The sequence below is a fragment of the Elgaria multicarinata genome, chromosome 8 (genome assembly GCF_023053635.1).
Source record: "Elgaria multicarinata webbii isolate HBS135686 ecotype San Diego chromosome 8, rElgMul1.1.pri, whole genome shotgun sequence".
Lineage (NCBI taxonomy): Eukaryota > Metazoa > Chordata > Lepidosauria > Squamata > Anguidae > Elgaria > Elgaria multicarinata.
The window spans coordinates 23,544,730-23,561,272 of record NC_086178.1 but is presented as its reverse complement, the minus strand read 5'-3'; the positions used below and the strand labels follow the sequence as shown (position 1 = coordinate 23,561,272).

General features: G+C 44.0%; 1 protein-coding gene across 1 annotated transcript in view; it reads left to right on the top strand.

Annotated features, from left to right (window-relative positions):
- SERPINI1 (serpin family I member 1) overlaps positions 1-15,460 on the top strand; it is a 113,687-nt gene extending 98,227 nt beyond the window's left edge. The window contains exons 7-9 of the mRNA XM_063132008.1: positions 3,913-3,999; positions 10,799-10,888; positions 15,053-15,460. Of these exons, the coding sequence (XP_062988078.1) occupies positions 3,913-3,999; positions 10,799-10,888; positions 15,053-15,129 (254 nt within the window). The 3' untranslated portion in view covers positions 15,130-15,460. The remainder of the gene's footprint in view (positions 1-3,912; positions 4,000-10,798; positions 10,889-15,052) is intronic.
- The last annotated feature ends 1,083 nt before the right edge of the window (positions 15,461-16,543 follow it).

Sequence of the window (16,543 nt, the reverse complement as noted above, 5' to 3'; positions counted from 1 at the left end):
GCGCCGGAGCCAGGACAGAAGAGCCGCACTGACCTCACAGGGGCAGGAAAGTTTGGAGTAAGTCCCCAACTTTTCTGCTGCGGATCTTTGGCTCTTTGCCCCAAGGTGGCTCCAAATCAGTGGCTGCATCACGTAACCAGCGCAGCATGGATTCAGAGTCACCCCTGGGTTTCCAGAGCATATACACAGCCCCAGGGAGCGTATACACAGCCCCAGGGAGAAACATTTGGATGGATATGTTTGGAAGTAAGACAGAAGGAGAGCTGAAAGTTTCTTGGTGGCTTCAGCTGGAAGAGACCTGTGCAAGTTGCATGGATCTTCTGCCTTGTAAGATTCCATTTTTGCCTTCACTTAGGCTCTGCTTCTATAGATGTGAATAAAGAAAAGGTGACATCACTCTTGTATTTGACAACTCCTCAGGGAGCTCAAGGTGACCAGGAATTCCATCGAGCCAAACATGGCTAGCTGAAGAAGAAGGAAGGACCCTTCTTCCATAACCAGCCCAGAAATGTAGCAGACTGACTGGGCAAGCAATTAGCCTCCCCTACAAGTCTACTTAAGAGAAGGCCATGCTTTTAATAGCCTGCTAAAGGGCTAGAAGGCTGCATTCCCTGGCTTTCCCTTCTCTGCAGCCAGCAGAGAAAGGAAAGCTCATAAAAATATTTTGCATGCCAGTAACTTTTGTGGCCTTATTTACAAGGCTGTATGATATGAACACCTTAAATCTCCAGGGGTCTCTCGTCCAAAGGAAACTAAACCCAGTAGTACTTCCTCACCCTGGAACCTCTCACAGCTTGGAGAAGCGGGGAGCACAGAACAAATGGAAAGGAGCTCCATAAATTTGACAGTGTTTGCAGTTCTTCTAGCGTCCAGTTCTGTTATACCCTTTTTGAGAGCGCAGCACATAGTTAAATTATGGAACTCACTACCACGAGATGTAGTGATGGCCACCAATCTGGATGGCTTTGAAAGGGGGTTGGATAAATTCCTGGAGGCGAAGGCTATCCATTTTTGTGAACCGCCCAGAGAGCTCCGGCTATTGGGCGGTATAGAAATGTAATAAATAAATAAATATAGCTTCTAGCCTTGATGGGTGTGTGCTATCTCCAGTATTCGAGGCAATAAGCCTGTGTACACCAGTTACTGGAGAACATGGGTGGGTGGGTGCTGTTGCACCATCCTGCTTGTTCATTCCTGACCAATGGCTGGTTGGCCACTGTGTGAACAGAGTGCTGGACTAGATGGACCTCTGGTCTGATCCAGCATGGCACTTCATATGTTCTTATGAGAAGGGTATGCAAGGAAGCATCTAGTTCTCACGGTGTGGATTGTCATCCTTTCTTCTGTAAGACTTGAGTTCCTGGAGTAGACACCTTGTATGTGCATGACTGGCAGATCCTCAAACATTTCAATAATGTAGGATGGGTTCTCAATTGATCACGTCTCGCCATTTGTCATGGCCTTTTGCCCTTGCATAGCTGCTTTTTCTTTAACCAACAGCTGGTGTGGAGGAGGGGGATGCTGGATCAGGACCTTGGAATGTTAGAGAGAAGAAACTTGATTTGCCTTTAAAAATAAACATTCGGAAAGTGTTCCGATTTCTAATACTGGTTTAGAAACTCCAGCTGATGATGCTGGGCAATCCCATGAGGCCCAGCCATTATACAAAGCAAGTTTTCATACCAAAATGTGAGTTTTAGCAATAAAACCAACATTATAAATCTGAGATATGCTGGGCGTTAACACTGGGCATGGCCCATCTGCAGTTTTGGTGCTGCAATGCAGTAAAAAGGAAAAACAAAACAAAAAGACAGGCCGTCAGCGTCTTCCTCTGGCACGTTCCATGATGGTTCGGAGATAAAACCAAATTCCTGAGTCCCTGTGATAGAGATATCTGATGTCTCAAGCTGAGAACCAGGTGCCGGGCAGAGCCCACAAGGGCAGTCTGCTGGTGAGTTTTCTAGAGTCATCTAGTTGCCTGTCCATTGACAGAGACTGAACACTGGGCTGGACTAATCTTTGATTTATCCAGCAGCAGAGTTTTTACATTCTTACGCACCTTTTATTTGGCTCCTGTAAAGTGCTGATGCAGCAAGGCGTAGCGTTGGGCTATAAAGCACAAAAACCAGCAGATGCATTGAATTACTTTTGCATTTTGTCCAAGAGATGAATGTTTTCTTGAAGATTTAATACTTTCTAACTCCGTTACCTTACAAAAACCAAGAGAGAACTTTAAACCCACACACCTGTTTTTACCCGAACAAATTAACTCCTCTGCCATTTAAAGATTAAGTTGTTTATGGAGGAACGTGGAGCATTAAGCACAGAGAAGATTAATGGGCTTCACGGCAGCGCTTTTAATTTTTATCCATGAATAAAGGAGACATCCCAGGTGGTGCTGAAAAGGTTGTTCACAGTTTGCTTTATTAAATTAAATACCCGGCTATAATTTTGAAGTGCTGTTTTTTGAAACATCATCTTTAAATTACTTGGAACTCTGCCTTGATGCTGTAAAGGCAGTGCTTCGTTTATTTTCATTTCTTACAAAAGCTAATTTCCTTTTTATTTATTATTACATATTTATACTGCCCAAAAGCCTAGGTTGTCTGGGCAGTTTAGAACTAAAACCATAACATAGCAATCTAACTTAAAACTTTAAAAATCACATAAAACCAGAATAAGTTACAATTCAGGGAAGGCTTGCCTAAAGAGATATGTTTTTAGGAAGTGTTTAAAAGATACTACATTTTCCGCCTTCTGAACCGCACGAGGGAGGGTTTTCCAGAGGGTGGGGGTCGCTACAGAGAAGGCGCCGATGCCACGGTTCTTCATGACGGCATTCGCTTCGTCTCGGAATGACAAGAATTATTGAGAAAACAAAAAGGAATGCAGTGCATGTTTTTTGTTTATTATTTATTTATTTTATTTATTTCTTACATTTTTATACTGCCCAATAGCCGAAGCTCTCTGGTCTAAGCAGGCGGACTACCGTATTTCTTCGATTGTAAGATGCCATCGATTGTAAGATGCACACTAATTTCAGTACCACGAACAGGAAAAAAAACACACCTAAGAAACACCCGCGATTCTGAGACGCACCCCACTTTTAGAGATGTTTATATGGGGGGGGGGAAAGTGTGTCTTAGAATCGAAGAAATAAGGTAATACATACAAGTGTATAAATTGCCATTCATGTGCTGAAAACATCTATTCACAATTGCCAGACTGATGATCAAACGACTGTTGTGTGACAGCCTTTGGTCTCCTTTGAGTTTGCACTGATGAACTGAGTTGTGTTCTGCCTTCATATGTCTGGTTGGTTGGATGGTTTGGATTTGGAGGGGAAGGGACTGGAGGAACTGTAGAGGAACTTCTCTGCATGCAGAAGGCTGCAGGTTCAATCTCTATCAACTCCCATTAAAAAATAATAATCAAGTAGCAGGTGATGGAAAGACCATCTGCCTGAGATCCTAGAGATCCACTGGCAGTCAAGTAAGCAATACTAGGCTAGAAGGCCCAGTGGTCCAAACGTACCTTCATATGTTTCTATGTACCCCATGCAGTTCCAGGGGCTCTGAGCAAGTTACAATAAATCTGAACGTACACCGCAGAAACCCAAATTAGTCGAGGAAACATAAAGTGTTTTAAGGTTGTGGGTTGGCCAGGAGAAGTTTATTGGAGCAGAAGTATGGCAGATTTCCCTTAATAGTCAGCTGCAAAGTTGCTAGGCAATTTTTGTTGTTGTTGTTAGGGAGACTGTGGGTAAATGGCCCAAGAAGGCCAGGAGATGGTTGAACAAAATGACTTACCCTTTTAGCCAGAGCAGACAGGGCCAGGGAGTCTGCTTGAGTGAAAAGAGCAATGGAATGTGATGTCTTGCTTATTATCCTTTGACTTTTGTTTCTCTTCCAGACAACAAAGAACTTTACCTTTCAAAAGCGGTTCACAAGTCTATCCTCGAAGTTAATGAAGAAGGCTCTGAAGCTGCGGCTGCCTCAGGTACGCACCTCCTAAAATGACAGCCTAAATTATATGCACAGCCTCAACTGGTGAACTATATGGCCTAAGAGCATAAACTAAGAATTAGTAAGACCTAGGTTCAAATTACAGCTCAGCCGTGAGCGCCCTGAGTGGCTTTAGGCAAGCTGCTACTACCTTTTTATATGGGAGGATGACACTGGTCTACCTTACAGGATTTCTCTAGGGATTACTGAAATAATATACTGTATATGAAACTTTCTGAGCACTTTAGAACATGTTTTCTTTATTATTATCTCTCTCTTCTTGCTCGTGGTGGTTTTTCTAGACAGACATGACAGGCTTTGCCAAGTCATGCTGTCTTTTACTGGTTCAGAAATTTCCTGACTATTGAGCCTGATTTAAGTATGACTGCTTTCTGGAGGTTGCTGTGGATGTATTTTGGTAGGCCAAGTTTCTGATGGGTTTCTGTATAGTTTTTTGATGTGATGCCATTATTATTATTATTATTTAATTGTTCCATTAAATCAGGGGTGGGAAGTTGACCTAGTACAGGCCCGCAGTGTCGAAATGTTGCAACAGCAAAATAATAAGCGAAACAAGTAAAATGTGTCCCTTTTAAGCTGCCAAATTTTTTTTTGATGGTGATGGAGGAATCCGGTGGGTGGAAAGTGACCCCTGGATCTACCGTTTGCCCACCCATGTATTGAATTAAGAAGGCCTGTTTGAGCCAGTATGAATTGCATGTTAAATATGAGGATAAGTGACCAAGGCTATGGTTTCAACTCCGCCATGGACTTGCAGAGCAGCCTTGGAAAAGTCTCTGGCTTGTTCACAGCAGCAGCCCTCTTGGGTAGTTGGGGAGTAGCACATAATCCCAAATGGGAGAATCTATGGCAGGAATCTGTACAGCATAATCACCCTTTGTGTTTTTGAGAGTGGTGAATCCTTTCGAGTTATTTTATAGTTCTGGTTACATTGGTCAGGTGTTACATCATGTATATACATTCAGTGTCAATACAAATGCATGTTCCTGCCTGGCTTTAATATTATGTAACACAGCAAATTTAGGGTACTCAGAAAATTAGTCTCTTTGTCCGTCTGCCTATGCCCTCCATAATTCTGTATATTCCGATGGAGGCATTCTTCCGTTGTCTTTGTTCACAAAACCAATGAATTCCCTCCATACCCCTTCAAATTTGTCCTCGCATTTCTCTCAATTTTGGGGGTCAAGTTTTCTAAAAGAGCAATCTGCCATACCCTTTGGTACCAATTGTCGACATGGAGCCCTTTGCCATCTTTCCAGTGCTTAGCTATCTACCATCTAGCCGCCAATAGTAGATAGCTTATTAATTCCTTATCTAACAACTTATTGTCCAATCCTTCTGAGTTCTGACCAGTTCTTAGTGGTGGAGGTGGTAGCGAGCAACGCCAGTAGTGTTGCCTACATGGCTTCTTTAGGGCCTCCAATGTGCAACATTACTTTTATGAATATCCCCGAGCCACCATTTCTGCCAGACGGACCTGCTCGTTGGGCATACAGCTGCTCAGCGAGTGGGTCTGGGGGGTGGGGGGTGAGCGAGATCCAGCGGGCCAGGCATGGGGAAGTCCACCAGATCCTAAACAAGGCAAACATCTCTGTAGCGCTGCACACCTGAAAAATGCTGTTTAAGGGCAGCTTTGGTCATTACCTGAAATACTTCGTTTTTCCATGCTTTGAAGCCATTTGCACAACTGTCCCATAGGAGAACATGTGGGCTCAATGCTCATTTAGAACTCATGTGTGAGATGTTATTTGTACACCTTTTGGGGGCACTTTTGTATGATGTCTGAACCTGTCATTAACAACAACAATCATTATCAACAACAGCAACTTGGTTGGGTGCCCCAAAAGACACAGGGTAGCAACTGTCCAAACCTGATGAGGTAAATCAAACTACCCAATGTTTTCGTAATACGAGTGACGCAGATATTATTTTAAGGGCTTGGTGGGTGGAGGGTTGCGGGGGGTGTCTTTGTCTTGAACTACATTGCTGAAGAACTTCATGCTGAGATTTGGATCTTGGCTGTGTTTGTTTGGGCTCATGAATAATTTGCTAATTGGCAACCAGATCCTATGCCTTTCTTACTCCGGTGTGCTTGGGGCTGTGGTGTATGTGCATAACAAATCTAAATTCTGAGCCAGAAAACTTCTGCATCTGATTGTGTTCCATAATTTATTCTGCTTCTGTTGGAGCCCTTGTTAGAATTTGCTTGCACTGAGTTGCACAAGCACAGTAGCAGAGAGAGGGAAGGAGCTAGACGGCAGCGCCAGTTGTAAGAGGTTAAAAACAACAACACATCACTGCACTGGAACTGGGAACATCATGTTGGGACTCTATTGCAACCACAGAGCAAAACCTTAGAACAGACTGCAAGAATTTGTTTCCAAATGTGCTCACATAAGAAAAGCCCTGCTGGATCAGACCAAGGGTGCACCTAGTCCAGAACTCTGTTCACACAGTGGCCGACCAGCAGTTGACCAGGGACCAGCAAAGCAGGACATGGTGCAACAGTACCTTCCCACCCATGTTCCCCAGCAACTGGTGCACACAGGCTTACTGCCTTGGATACTGGAGGGAGCACATAACCATCAGGGCTAGTAGCCATTGATAGCCTTCGCCTCCAGGAATTTATCCAACCCCTTTTAAAGCCATCCAAATTGGTGGCCATCACTACATCTTGTGGTAGTGAGTTGCAGAATTTAACTATGTGCTGTGTGAAGAAGTGCTTCCTTTTATCTGTCCTGAATCTCCCACCAATCACCTTCATGGGATGACCTCCACACCATGCATCATTCTGCACACTTCTATCATGTACATTGATGGTGCTATATAAATAAATAATAATAATAATATCAGGTCTCCCCTTCGCCTCCTTTTTTCCAAGCTGAACAATCCCAGCTGTTGTAGCCTTCCCTCACAGGGAGATGCTCCAGTCCCTTGATCATTTTAGTTGTCCTTTTCTGAACTTTTCCCAGCTAGAAATACTGCAGTGATACAAGTATGTTTTGGATAAGGTCATTGTATATGAATAATCAACAAGCTTTCTAGCGCTTATGAAAGGACCAGATGGTAAAACCATTTTGCTTGTCACTTGCAAATATTGGCTTTTCCCACCAACAAATAATTGTTGTTTCTTCTTTAATTTGTATCATGAGTTGATCTCCCCAAGTACTGTTTTTTCATAACAAGAAAGGCAGTACTCTACCTAGTGAGCCCCATTCACAGCTATAATCCTGATCAGAAAACCACATTCCCTAAACAATACAAACGGGGATTACTGTCATGCCTGGGCAGGCATGGAACTCACTTTTTTTTAATTGTTCCTATTTGTCCATATGTCACTGCAGCAAAAACACACGCTTATAAAATGCTTGGAAAACATAAAGCTCTCTAGGGGAGGCATTAAAGATTTCCAAATTTAATTAAGACCAAATCCTGCCTCGCTGTTAATACGCTTGGCCCACAGTATTCCCTTTGTATACCAGATATTAAAAATGAAATCTGCTTACTGTAGGACCTCTCAGTAAGAAATATCTCAGGAATACACAGGTTGCCCATAAGTTATGAGGGCACCATTATCCTTCCTTGGTTGTCACTGATGCAACAAAAGCAGAGAATTCCCCTGAAACAGGGAGGAGCCGAAGCCGAGATCACTCTAGCCTTCAGTATGGATTCGTGAATGGGCTCTCATGCCTGGGCAGGCTAGCCTCATCCCCTAGATGTTGATGAACATCCATCAAGCACTCCTGATCACCATCAGTCTGAAAGGGCTCTCTTCCCTTCACAGGGACATGGATCCTGATTGACCAGGGGCAGGCAACCCCATGGAGGGAGACCTAAAAAATGTACATCTGTCTGTATATTAAGGCTCCTTTCAGACTGATGCACATCATGCATTGGCCAGGGGCATGGACATCAGCATCTCAGGGTGGGGTCAGCTCAATCATGCACAGGAGCTTCTATACACGTCCCTACTGGGTTGGATCCAACCCTCGTGCAAGCGGAAGTCTATTCATGCAGTGGTACTTACCCTTTTGTAAAGGGACTTCCCCGTACTCTCCTACCCTCTACAGCCACCCTGTGCACAACCAGATCTGCTCTGGTGGGGCCCTCAATCCTCTGGAACACATGTCAGGGGGATTAGAAAAATGCATGGAGGATAAGGCAATGGATACTAGTTATGGTAGTCATGTGTCATCTCCATCTTCAGTGAAGGTGTGACGTTGCATGCCACTTACTGGGATACATGAGCATAAGGGTGCTGTTGCTCTCACATCCTGCTTTTGGGGTTCCCATTGACCTCTGAAGGAACAAAATACTTGACTAGAGAGACTTAGGTCTGAGCCAGTAGGGTTCGTCTTATGTTTATATGAAGGACTAGGAGAAGGGAACATATCTTCATAAGATGCTCTTCCAATTTCTTAACTGCGATTAACATGGAGCTCCTGGTTCTTGTCTCTAGCTGAATGTAGCAGCAGCAGTACAATATTTTGAGCCGTAAGCCCACCAGTATCATTGCATCTGTTGTAAGTATCTAGAACAAATCACAAAGGTTTTGGGAGCAACCTATTCAGGGTTTGCATTTATTTGCACTGCAAATCCATTGGCTCTGAATTTAGATTTCAAGAAGGTTAAGACTGGTCTGCGGGGAATGATCACGGTCAATCCAGAACTAACACGGAATCTTATCCCTGCTATCCTCCCGTCCTTGCTTCACATCATTAATTCTTCTCTGTCCTCTGGTTCATTTCCTTCTGCTTTTAAACATGCTACAGTCTCTCCCATTCTCAAAAATCCCACTCTTGATCGACTATCTCTGTCTAACTACCGACCTGTCTCTCTGTTGCCCCTTGTCTCAAAGATCCTGGAACGTGTGGTCTACTCTCATTGTCTTGATTTTCTCTCTAGTAACTCTGCTCTGGATCCCTTTCAATCTGGATTCCGTCCTTTGCATTCCACTGAAACAGCCCTTACCAAGATCACCAATGATCTTCTTACTGCCAAGTCTAAAGGCCATTATTCCGTTCTTATTCTCCTTGATCTAACTGCAGCCTTTGACACGGTTGATCATGATCTTCTCTTAGATTCCCTCCATGACCTTGGACTCTGTGGCTCTGTCTATAACTGGTTCGCCTCCTATCTAGAGGGTCGTTCTTTCAGCGTGTCGGCTAACGGCAGCTCCTCCTCTTTTCCCCTTTCAGTAGGGGTTCCGCAAGGCTCGGTGCTTGGCCTGTTGTTGTTTTCTTTATACATGCTGCCCTTGGGTAAGCTTATTCAATCTCATGGCCTCCAATATCACCTGTATGCCGATGATACACAATTATATCTCTCATCTTCGGAACTCTCTCCTGATGTTCACGATCGTATCTCGGCATGTCTTTCAGATATCTCACCTGGCTGCTTCATCGTCGTTTGAAACTTAACATGGCAAAAACTGAACTGCTTGTTTTTCCTCCTAAACCTTCTCCTCACCTCTCATTCTTTCTTACTGTCAACAATGTCACGCTTACTCCGGTCAAGGAAGCTCGTAGTCTTGGCTTTATATTTGATTCCTCGCTCTCCTTTATTCCTCATATCGAGGCAGTAGCTAAATCCTGTCGTTTCTTCCTGTATAATATTGCCAGGATTCGACCATCTTTGTCTGTCTCTTCTGCCAAGACTCTCGTTCACGCACTGGTTATCTCTCGGTTGGACTACTGCAACCTTCTTCTCTCTGGCCTTCCTTCTTCTCACATCAGTCTGCTGGTCTCTGTCCACCACTCTGCCGCTAAGATCATCTTCTTGGCCCGCCGCTCTGACCATGTCACTCCACTTCTGAAATCTCTTCATTGGCTTCCAATTCACTCCAGAATCCAATATAAACTTCTCCTGTTGACCTTCAAAGCTTTTCACGCTCTAGCTCCTGCCTATCTCTCCTCTCTCATCTCACACTATTGCCCCGCTCATGCTCTCCGCTCCTCTGATGCCATGCTTCTCGCCTGCCCAAGGACCTCCACTTCCCTTACTCGGCTTCGTCCTTTTTCTTCTGCTGCTCCTTACGCCTGGAACGCTCTTCCAGAACACTTGAGAACTACAAACTCAATCACAGCTTTTAAAACTCAGCTAAAAACTTTTCTTTTCCCTATAGCTTTTAAATATTGAGTTTGTTCTGACTCTATACTGTTAGCTTCACCCTACCCGGTGCCTGTTTACACTTCCCTGTGCCTGTTTGCATTCTCTTTCCCTCCTTATTGTTTACTACAACTTTATTAGATTGTAAGCCTATGTGGCAGGGTCTTGCTATTTACTGTGTAATCTGTACAGCACCATGTACATTGATGGTGCTATATAAATAAATAAATAAATAATAAGAAGAATAATAATGTTTCGCCACGTGCACTTGACCTCTGCTTAGCATAACCCATGTGGGTGGCAGTCAAAATATAATGCATTTCGTGCAAAAAGGAATGGCTGTCATAACTCTCCGTCCAAGTTCTGCCTCTTTGTAAGTTATACGCCATTCCCCCAGCAGTAGAAATAAATTGTACCGCTACCAGTTGTTAATCATTCCCAGAGCATAACTAGACACATCCATTTCTTTCCGAGTCTCTCTTCATTTGAGATTAGATTGCTAGCTGTGTGTCTTGTTGACAGCCTGTTTTGGCACGGTGGGTTTTTAATTTCTGTTTGTGCACGTTGCGTGTGTCATTAATGGGACGGCACAGAAAGAGAGATTGTATGGAAGAAACATTGACTGAGTTACTTCAGACCTTGCCTCTTGTCTTCACCCTTCCCAGGAATGATCGCCATTAGCAGAATGGCAGTGCTATATCCACAGGTGATCGTGGACCATCCCTTTTTCTTTGTGGTTAGGAACAGAAGAACAGGTGAGTCCATGCGTCTCTCTTGAGTTTGTTGTCGTTATTGTTACTCCTGGTGAATCCTCACAAGAATCTTAAGAAACAGCCTTATGCTACGTCAGATTAGTTGTCCATCTAGTTCAGGGTTGTCTACTCCGGGGCAGTTCACACAACAAATTAACCCACACTCAGTGGTTGAATGTGGCTTGTTTTGAATCATGGCTTGTTTGTTGAACCATGGGTGGCTTGCTCACCATGCGGTTGGCTTATTTTCTCAAAAAAGCCACCTTGAGAACCCATGGGTTGTTGTTGGGTTGTTCAGGGTGGTTAACAAGCCACTCTGGCTACGTTCAGACAGCACGATAATCCACCCTGCGGAAAACCTGCTGCGTTCAGACAACACACCAACCTGGTTCAACAAACAACACACGGTTCAAAATAACTGGGTGTGGGTTAGCATGTTGTGTGAACAACCCCTCTGGGCCCGTTCAGAAGATGCCTTAAACCATGGCTTTAACCATGGTGAATAGGGCTTTTTGCTTTATTCACTTTAAAGCCGTGGTTTAAAGTGACTTCTGAACACAGCCTGGTTTTCTGGCTTAACCACCATGGTTAAAGCCATGGTTTAAGGTGTCTTCTGAACAGGGCCTCTGACTGGCATCAGTTCTCTAGATCCTTCCAAACACCTGTTACCTGAAGGCTTTCACTGGAGATGCCAGAGATCGAATTCGGGGCTTTCTATATGCAAAGGTCTTTCTGCTTTAGAATTAAGGAACTGTGTATAGTATTAAACCCACACATTACCATACTTGCCACCTGATCCTGCAGATGTTGATTTTGAAAGTCAACAAGTTGTACATATTTATTTAATACCATCGACATGCTTTACAGCATAACTAGAAAATGCATGCTGGCTGTAAATAGATTGCCTGACTGTTCATGATTGACAGCTCATTTCGGTAGTGAATGTGACATGGCATGAGCATGGCAGTGGCTTTTCATGAGTAGATCAGTGCGCCACCATGTGCATTGACTTTCAGATCCATGTATGCGCATCTCCAAAAGAGGCTCAGTTCAGACAACACGTTTCTCAACGGTGGGTTCAGAACTCCACGGTGGAGTCTTTATACCACCGTTGAGAAATGTGTTGTCCGGCGGGAAAACTCCATGCAGCGGTGGAGTTTTTTTGGAAAACACTCCACGCAGAAAATCCATGCTATGCAGAGGAGAGTTCCTGCACAACCGTTGTGTGGCAGGCTCCATGAAGTTTTCCTTTGCTTTGAGTTGACTTTTCCCACTAGCTACAGTGTTCCCTGGCAAGAGTGGCAAAAGAATCAAGTGCCGCTCCAGCAGAGCCTCTGGATTTATTTATTTATTTGCAGCAGTGGCTGATGGGATATCATCAGGAGGAGTGGGGGAGGAGAAAGGGTGGAGGAACTGTCAATCAAACATCATGATGGATTTTACTCAACTCCACGGTAGCCCACAATCACAGAGTGGTGGAGTTAGAACAAGTTGTGTGGGGAGAGCCCCCTAGGAACTCAACCTTTGAGTGGAGTTTTCACACTGCATTGACTAACATGTTGTCTGAACTGAGCCAGACAGTTGTGTGCTCATGCTCACAGTGTATAGTGCTTCCTTACCCAACACCTCCATTGGGGTGGTGAATAATGCGTAATACGGACCTGCAATCATTTAAACCTCCAAATGCTCCTTTCAATTTTTCTTCACATGCCCAAGAATACATTGCAGTTGATCTTTTTAAAAAATAAAATAATGATTTCTGAGAAATCATTCTTAGAATGGTGAAAACAGCTGTTGATTTGTAACAGCGACTCAGAGCAGCCTTCCTCAGCATGGTGTCCTCCAGATGTTTTGGACTTACAGATACCAGCATTCTTGACAATGCTGTTAGGATACGATGGGAGATATAGTCCAAAACATCTGGAAAGCACAAGGTTGTGTGTCAAATTTGTGGTTGCCTGCTTGAAGGTTGTGTCCTGCTGTCCTCCTCTCATCAGTACTGAGGCAAAGCTGTCTTTGATACTTCTTCTGGGGCATTGTCTTAGTCTTTGAGAAAGGCTTTGAGTCCTGCCCCATGTTATATGATGAATATCACAGCAGAATTCTAAAAATGCTGTGATCCAAGAGCATCCAGAATATCAGTGTAATCAGTTATTTATGGGCTGATGCGAACTGCCTGCTCTATAATGGAACAGATTGATTCAGGAGTATATAGGAGCAGTTTCTCGACTGCAGTCTTGGGGAGAGGCAAAACCTCAGTGGTCAAACGCAGACCTACTCTGGCTCAACGCCCACCATCTCCAATTAAAAAAAGGAAAATTGGCTGCAGGACTGGGAAAGATCTGCCTCTGCCTGCTGATACTCAGGAGAACTGCTGCCAGTCTTAGCCGACAGCACTATGTGGACCGCCGGTTTGGCTAACAGTGCAATCCTACACACGTCAGGCGTAAGTCTCGTTGAGTTCAAGGGGGCTTATTGCCAGGTAAGTGGGTTTAGGATTGCACTGCACAGCAGGTTCATATGTTTGACTAGTAAATGAAGCAATAGCCTGTATCAGGGGTGGGCAACCTTTTGGGCCCTCGAGGGCCGCACTCAATGCCAGGGGTTGTGACATGGGCCACACAGGCACACACCTGTCTCAGCAGGCAGGGATGGGAAGGTTTCAACCTTCTTCCCTACCCACAGAGATGACAGGATGGGGGGGGGGGCAGGTGAGAGGCTGGAGATTCAGACTGTGACTGCTAATAGTGGGAGGGAAATAGCGATTAGTATCAGGATCACTGAAAGGAGGGTGAGGTTAAACCCTCTTCCCTCCCACGATCCTGAGAAAGGCTAGGGAAAGTTGAGGGACTAAAACCTCTCCACCCACACACCAGCAAACCTGATACATATTGCTGTTTCTCCCCTGCTATTAGCAGCAGGAAGACAGTGATTCGTTCCCCATATCCCAGTTGATGGCTGATTATTTGGGTGTTGGGGAGAGGTGGGCAAAAGCCATATGTGGACTAACTATATGAATACCTTTTTTTTTTTTTTTTAATCATTTCATTGTTAAATAGAAGGGCATAAAAACCACCAAACAGCTGAACCATTGGGACCTGTGCACATCAGACTTTATCCACACCAGCCCTTTGCAAATATTATGTCTGCTGTATGGCCATTTGACAACCCTGGGGACGGGATGGGGTGTCTTTGGCAGAAAGAGTAAATGTGATTGTGCTCTTCCCGCTACACAGAGCATCATCTGAACCAGGCTAGAGTTGAAGCTTGGACAGTATTGGAACAGAAATACATGATGGTCAACTTCTAAACCACATGCTCATTTTTTAAAAAACAAAAATATATTATTTTTATTTGTCCCTGCATTATTATGAAAAGATGCAACATAAGGAAAATGTATAACATTTGCAGTCTAATTCAAATACGTCGGCCTCAAATGTTAACAGATTCCAACTGTAATGGGCAACAGTCTCTATTAACCTCCTAAAACATTCTTTGTAGTTTTCATCACTTAGTGCAATTAGCCATAAAGGAAGACCATTTATTCTGAACAGTTTCCCCTTGTTTTCACCAATGGCCCTCTTGTGGGTGAATAATTCTCCTTAGGACCAGTGGCGTGTGATACAGGAGAGCTGCAACTGGATCCCCCAATGACTTCCTTTAAAAACAGCTCAGGGGGTCAGCGTGGCAGCTTGGATCAGGGCCCTGATGCTAGGGGAGAGAGGAAGGCTTGAACCTTTCCCCCATGCACTCCTCAAAGCCATTGTTATCGGAAGGAGAAGAGACAAGCATCCATATTGTATCTGTCCTTTCCCCCATTTTGTGGCTACTGGCAGCCATGGGAAGGGATTTATGTCAACAAAATTATGTGGCAGAAGAGCTAGCCTGCCCCTCACCCCAAAAAATTGGAGCCCCCTGCAGCTGCTTTTTTATAAAGGCAAAAGATGTCAGGAGAACCCATCATGGGTCTCTTGTGCCACATGCACTTTGCCCATGGTTTTTCCACTCTTGAATAGCTGAAGTAAGACTAGATTTCCCTATTTTTGTACCATATAAACACTTTCTTCTCTCTCTCTCTCTCTCTCTCTCTCTCTCTCTCTCTCTCTCTCTCTTCTCTTTCTCTCTTTCTCCTCCTCCTCCTCCTCCTCCTTCTTCTTCTTCCTTTAGGTACCATCTTTTTCATAGGGAGAGTTATGCACCCAGAAGTGATGAATACAAGTGCTCACGACTTTGAGGAACTTTAATATCTCCAGAGGCTCACACACATACACACACCCCACACACAGAAAATAAGCACACTGAGTTGCAATTGATGTATTTAAGGTTTGCCGTGTGGTTCGTTTTCTCTCTCTCTCTCTCTCTCTCTCTCTCTCTCTCTCTCTCTCTCTCTTGCAATGTTACCTTTGAGACACTATTTAAAAAGAAAAGAAAAAAACAAACAACTTCCAGATCTAACTTCAGCTAGCAATTGCAGACCACGGTTATGGAAGAAAAGCTTTCAGTATTAAAGTGAATGGTGTTGTCCTTGTGATTTGTTGTCTTGGTCCTTTAAAATAAAGACCGTATCCATGTCAACGGCTGTACTTCCTGTCTCAATTAACTGTAATAGTGCATTCTCTTGTTCTCTCGTGTCTTCATTCCCAAACTTAAGTGCCACGGGGGATTTCACAGTATGCCAAGAGAAATAATGAAAGGCACCAATGAGCCCAACAGCTTCCAGACAAGGCTTTTATCGTACAACCCCCCTGCCTCATTCACTGAATGATGCTCTCTTTGACTAGTATTATTATTATTTATTTATTTATTTATTTATTTATTTATTTATTTATTTATATAGCACCATCCGTGTACATGGTGCTGTACAGAGTAAAACAATAAAATAGCAAAACCCTGCCGCATAGGCTTACATTCTAATAGAATCATAATAAAACAATAAGAAGGGGAAGAGAATGCACCAAACAGGCAAAGGGTAGAGTAAAACTAACAGTATAAAAGTCAGATCAAAATCAAGTTTTAAAAGCTTTAGAAAAAAGAAAAGTTTTTAGCTGAGCTTTAAAAACTGCGATTGAACTTGTAGTTCGCAAATGTTCTGGAAGAGCATTCCAGGCGTAAGGGGCAGCGGAAGAAAATGGATGAAGCCGAGCAAGGGAAGTAGAGACCCTTGGGCATGTAAGAAACATGGCATCAGAGGAGTGAAGATCATGAGCAGGGCAATAGTGTGAGATGAGAGAGGAAAGACAGGAAGGAGCTAGACTGTGAAAAGCTTTGTAGGTCAACAGGAAAAGTTTATATTGGATTCTGAGGTGAATTGGAAGCCAATGAAGAGATTTCAGAAGTGGAGCAACATGGTCGGAGCGGCGAGCCAAGAAGATGATCTTAGCAACAGAGTGGTGAACAGAAACCAATGAACTGATGTGAGAAGAAGGAAGGCCAGTGAGAAGAAGGTTGCAGTAGTAACCTTCCCCCTTCTCCCACTGCAGCTCCTTCTGTCCTTCCCCTCCAAAAAATAAAACCGGGAGGGAGAAAATGACAGAATAGTTGCCCCAATGCCTTTTGACTGGTAACACTAGGAGCCATTCATCTGGAAGCAATGCAAGTACTAACCCATGGAGGAGACCTGTTGGATCTCACTATTATTCACTACTCTGACCTGACCTC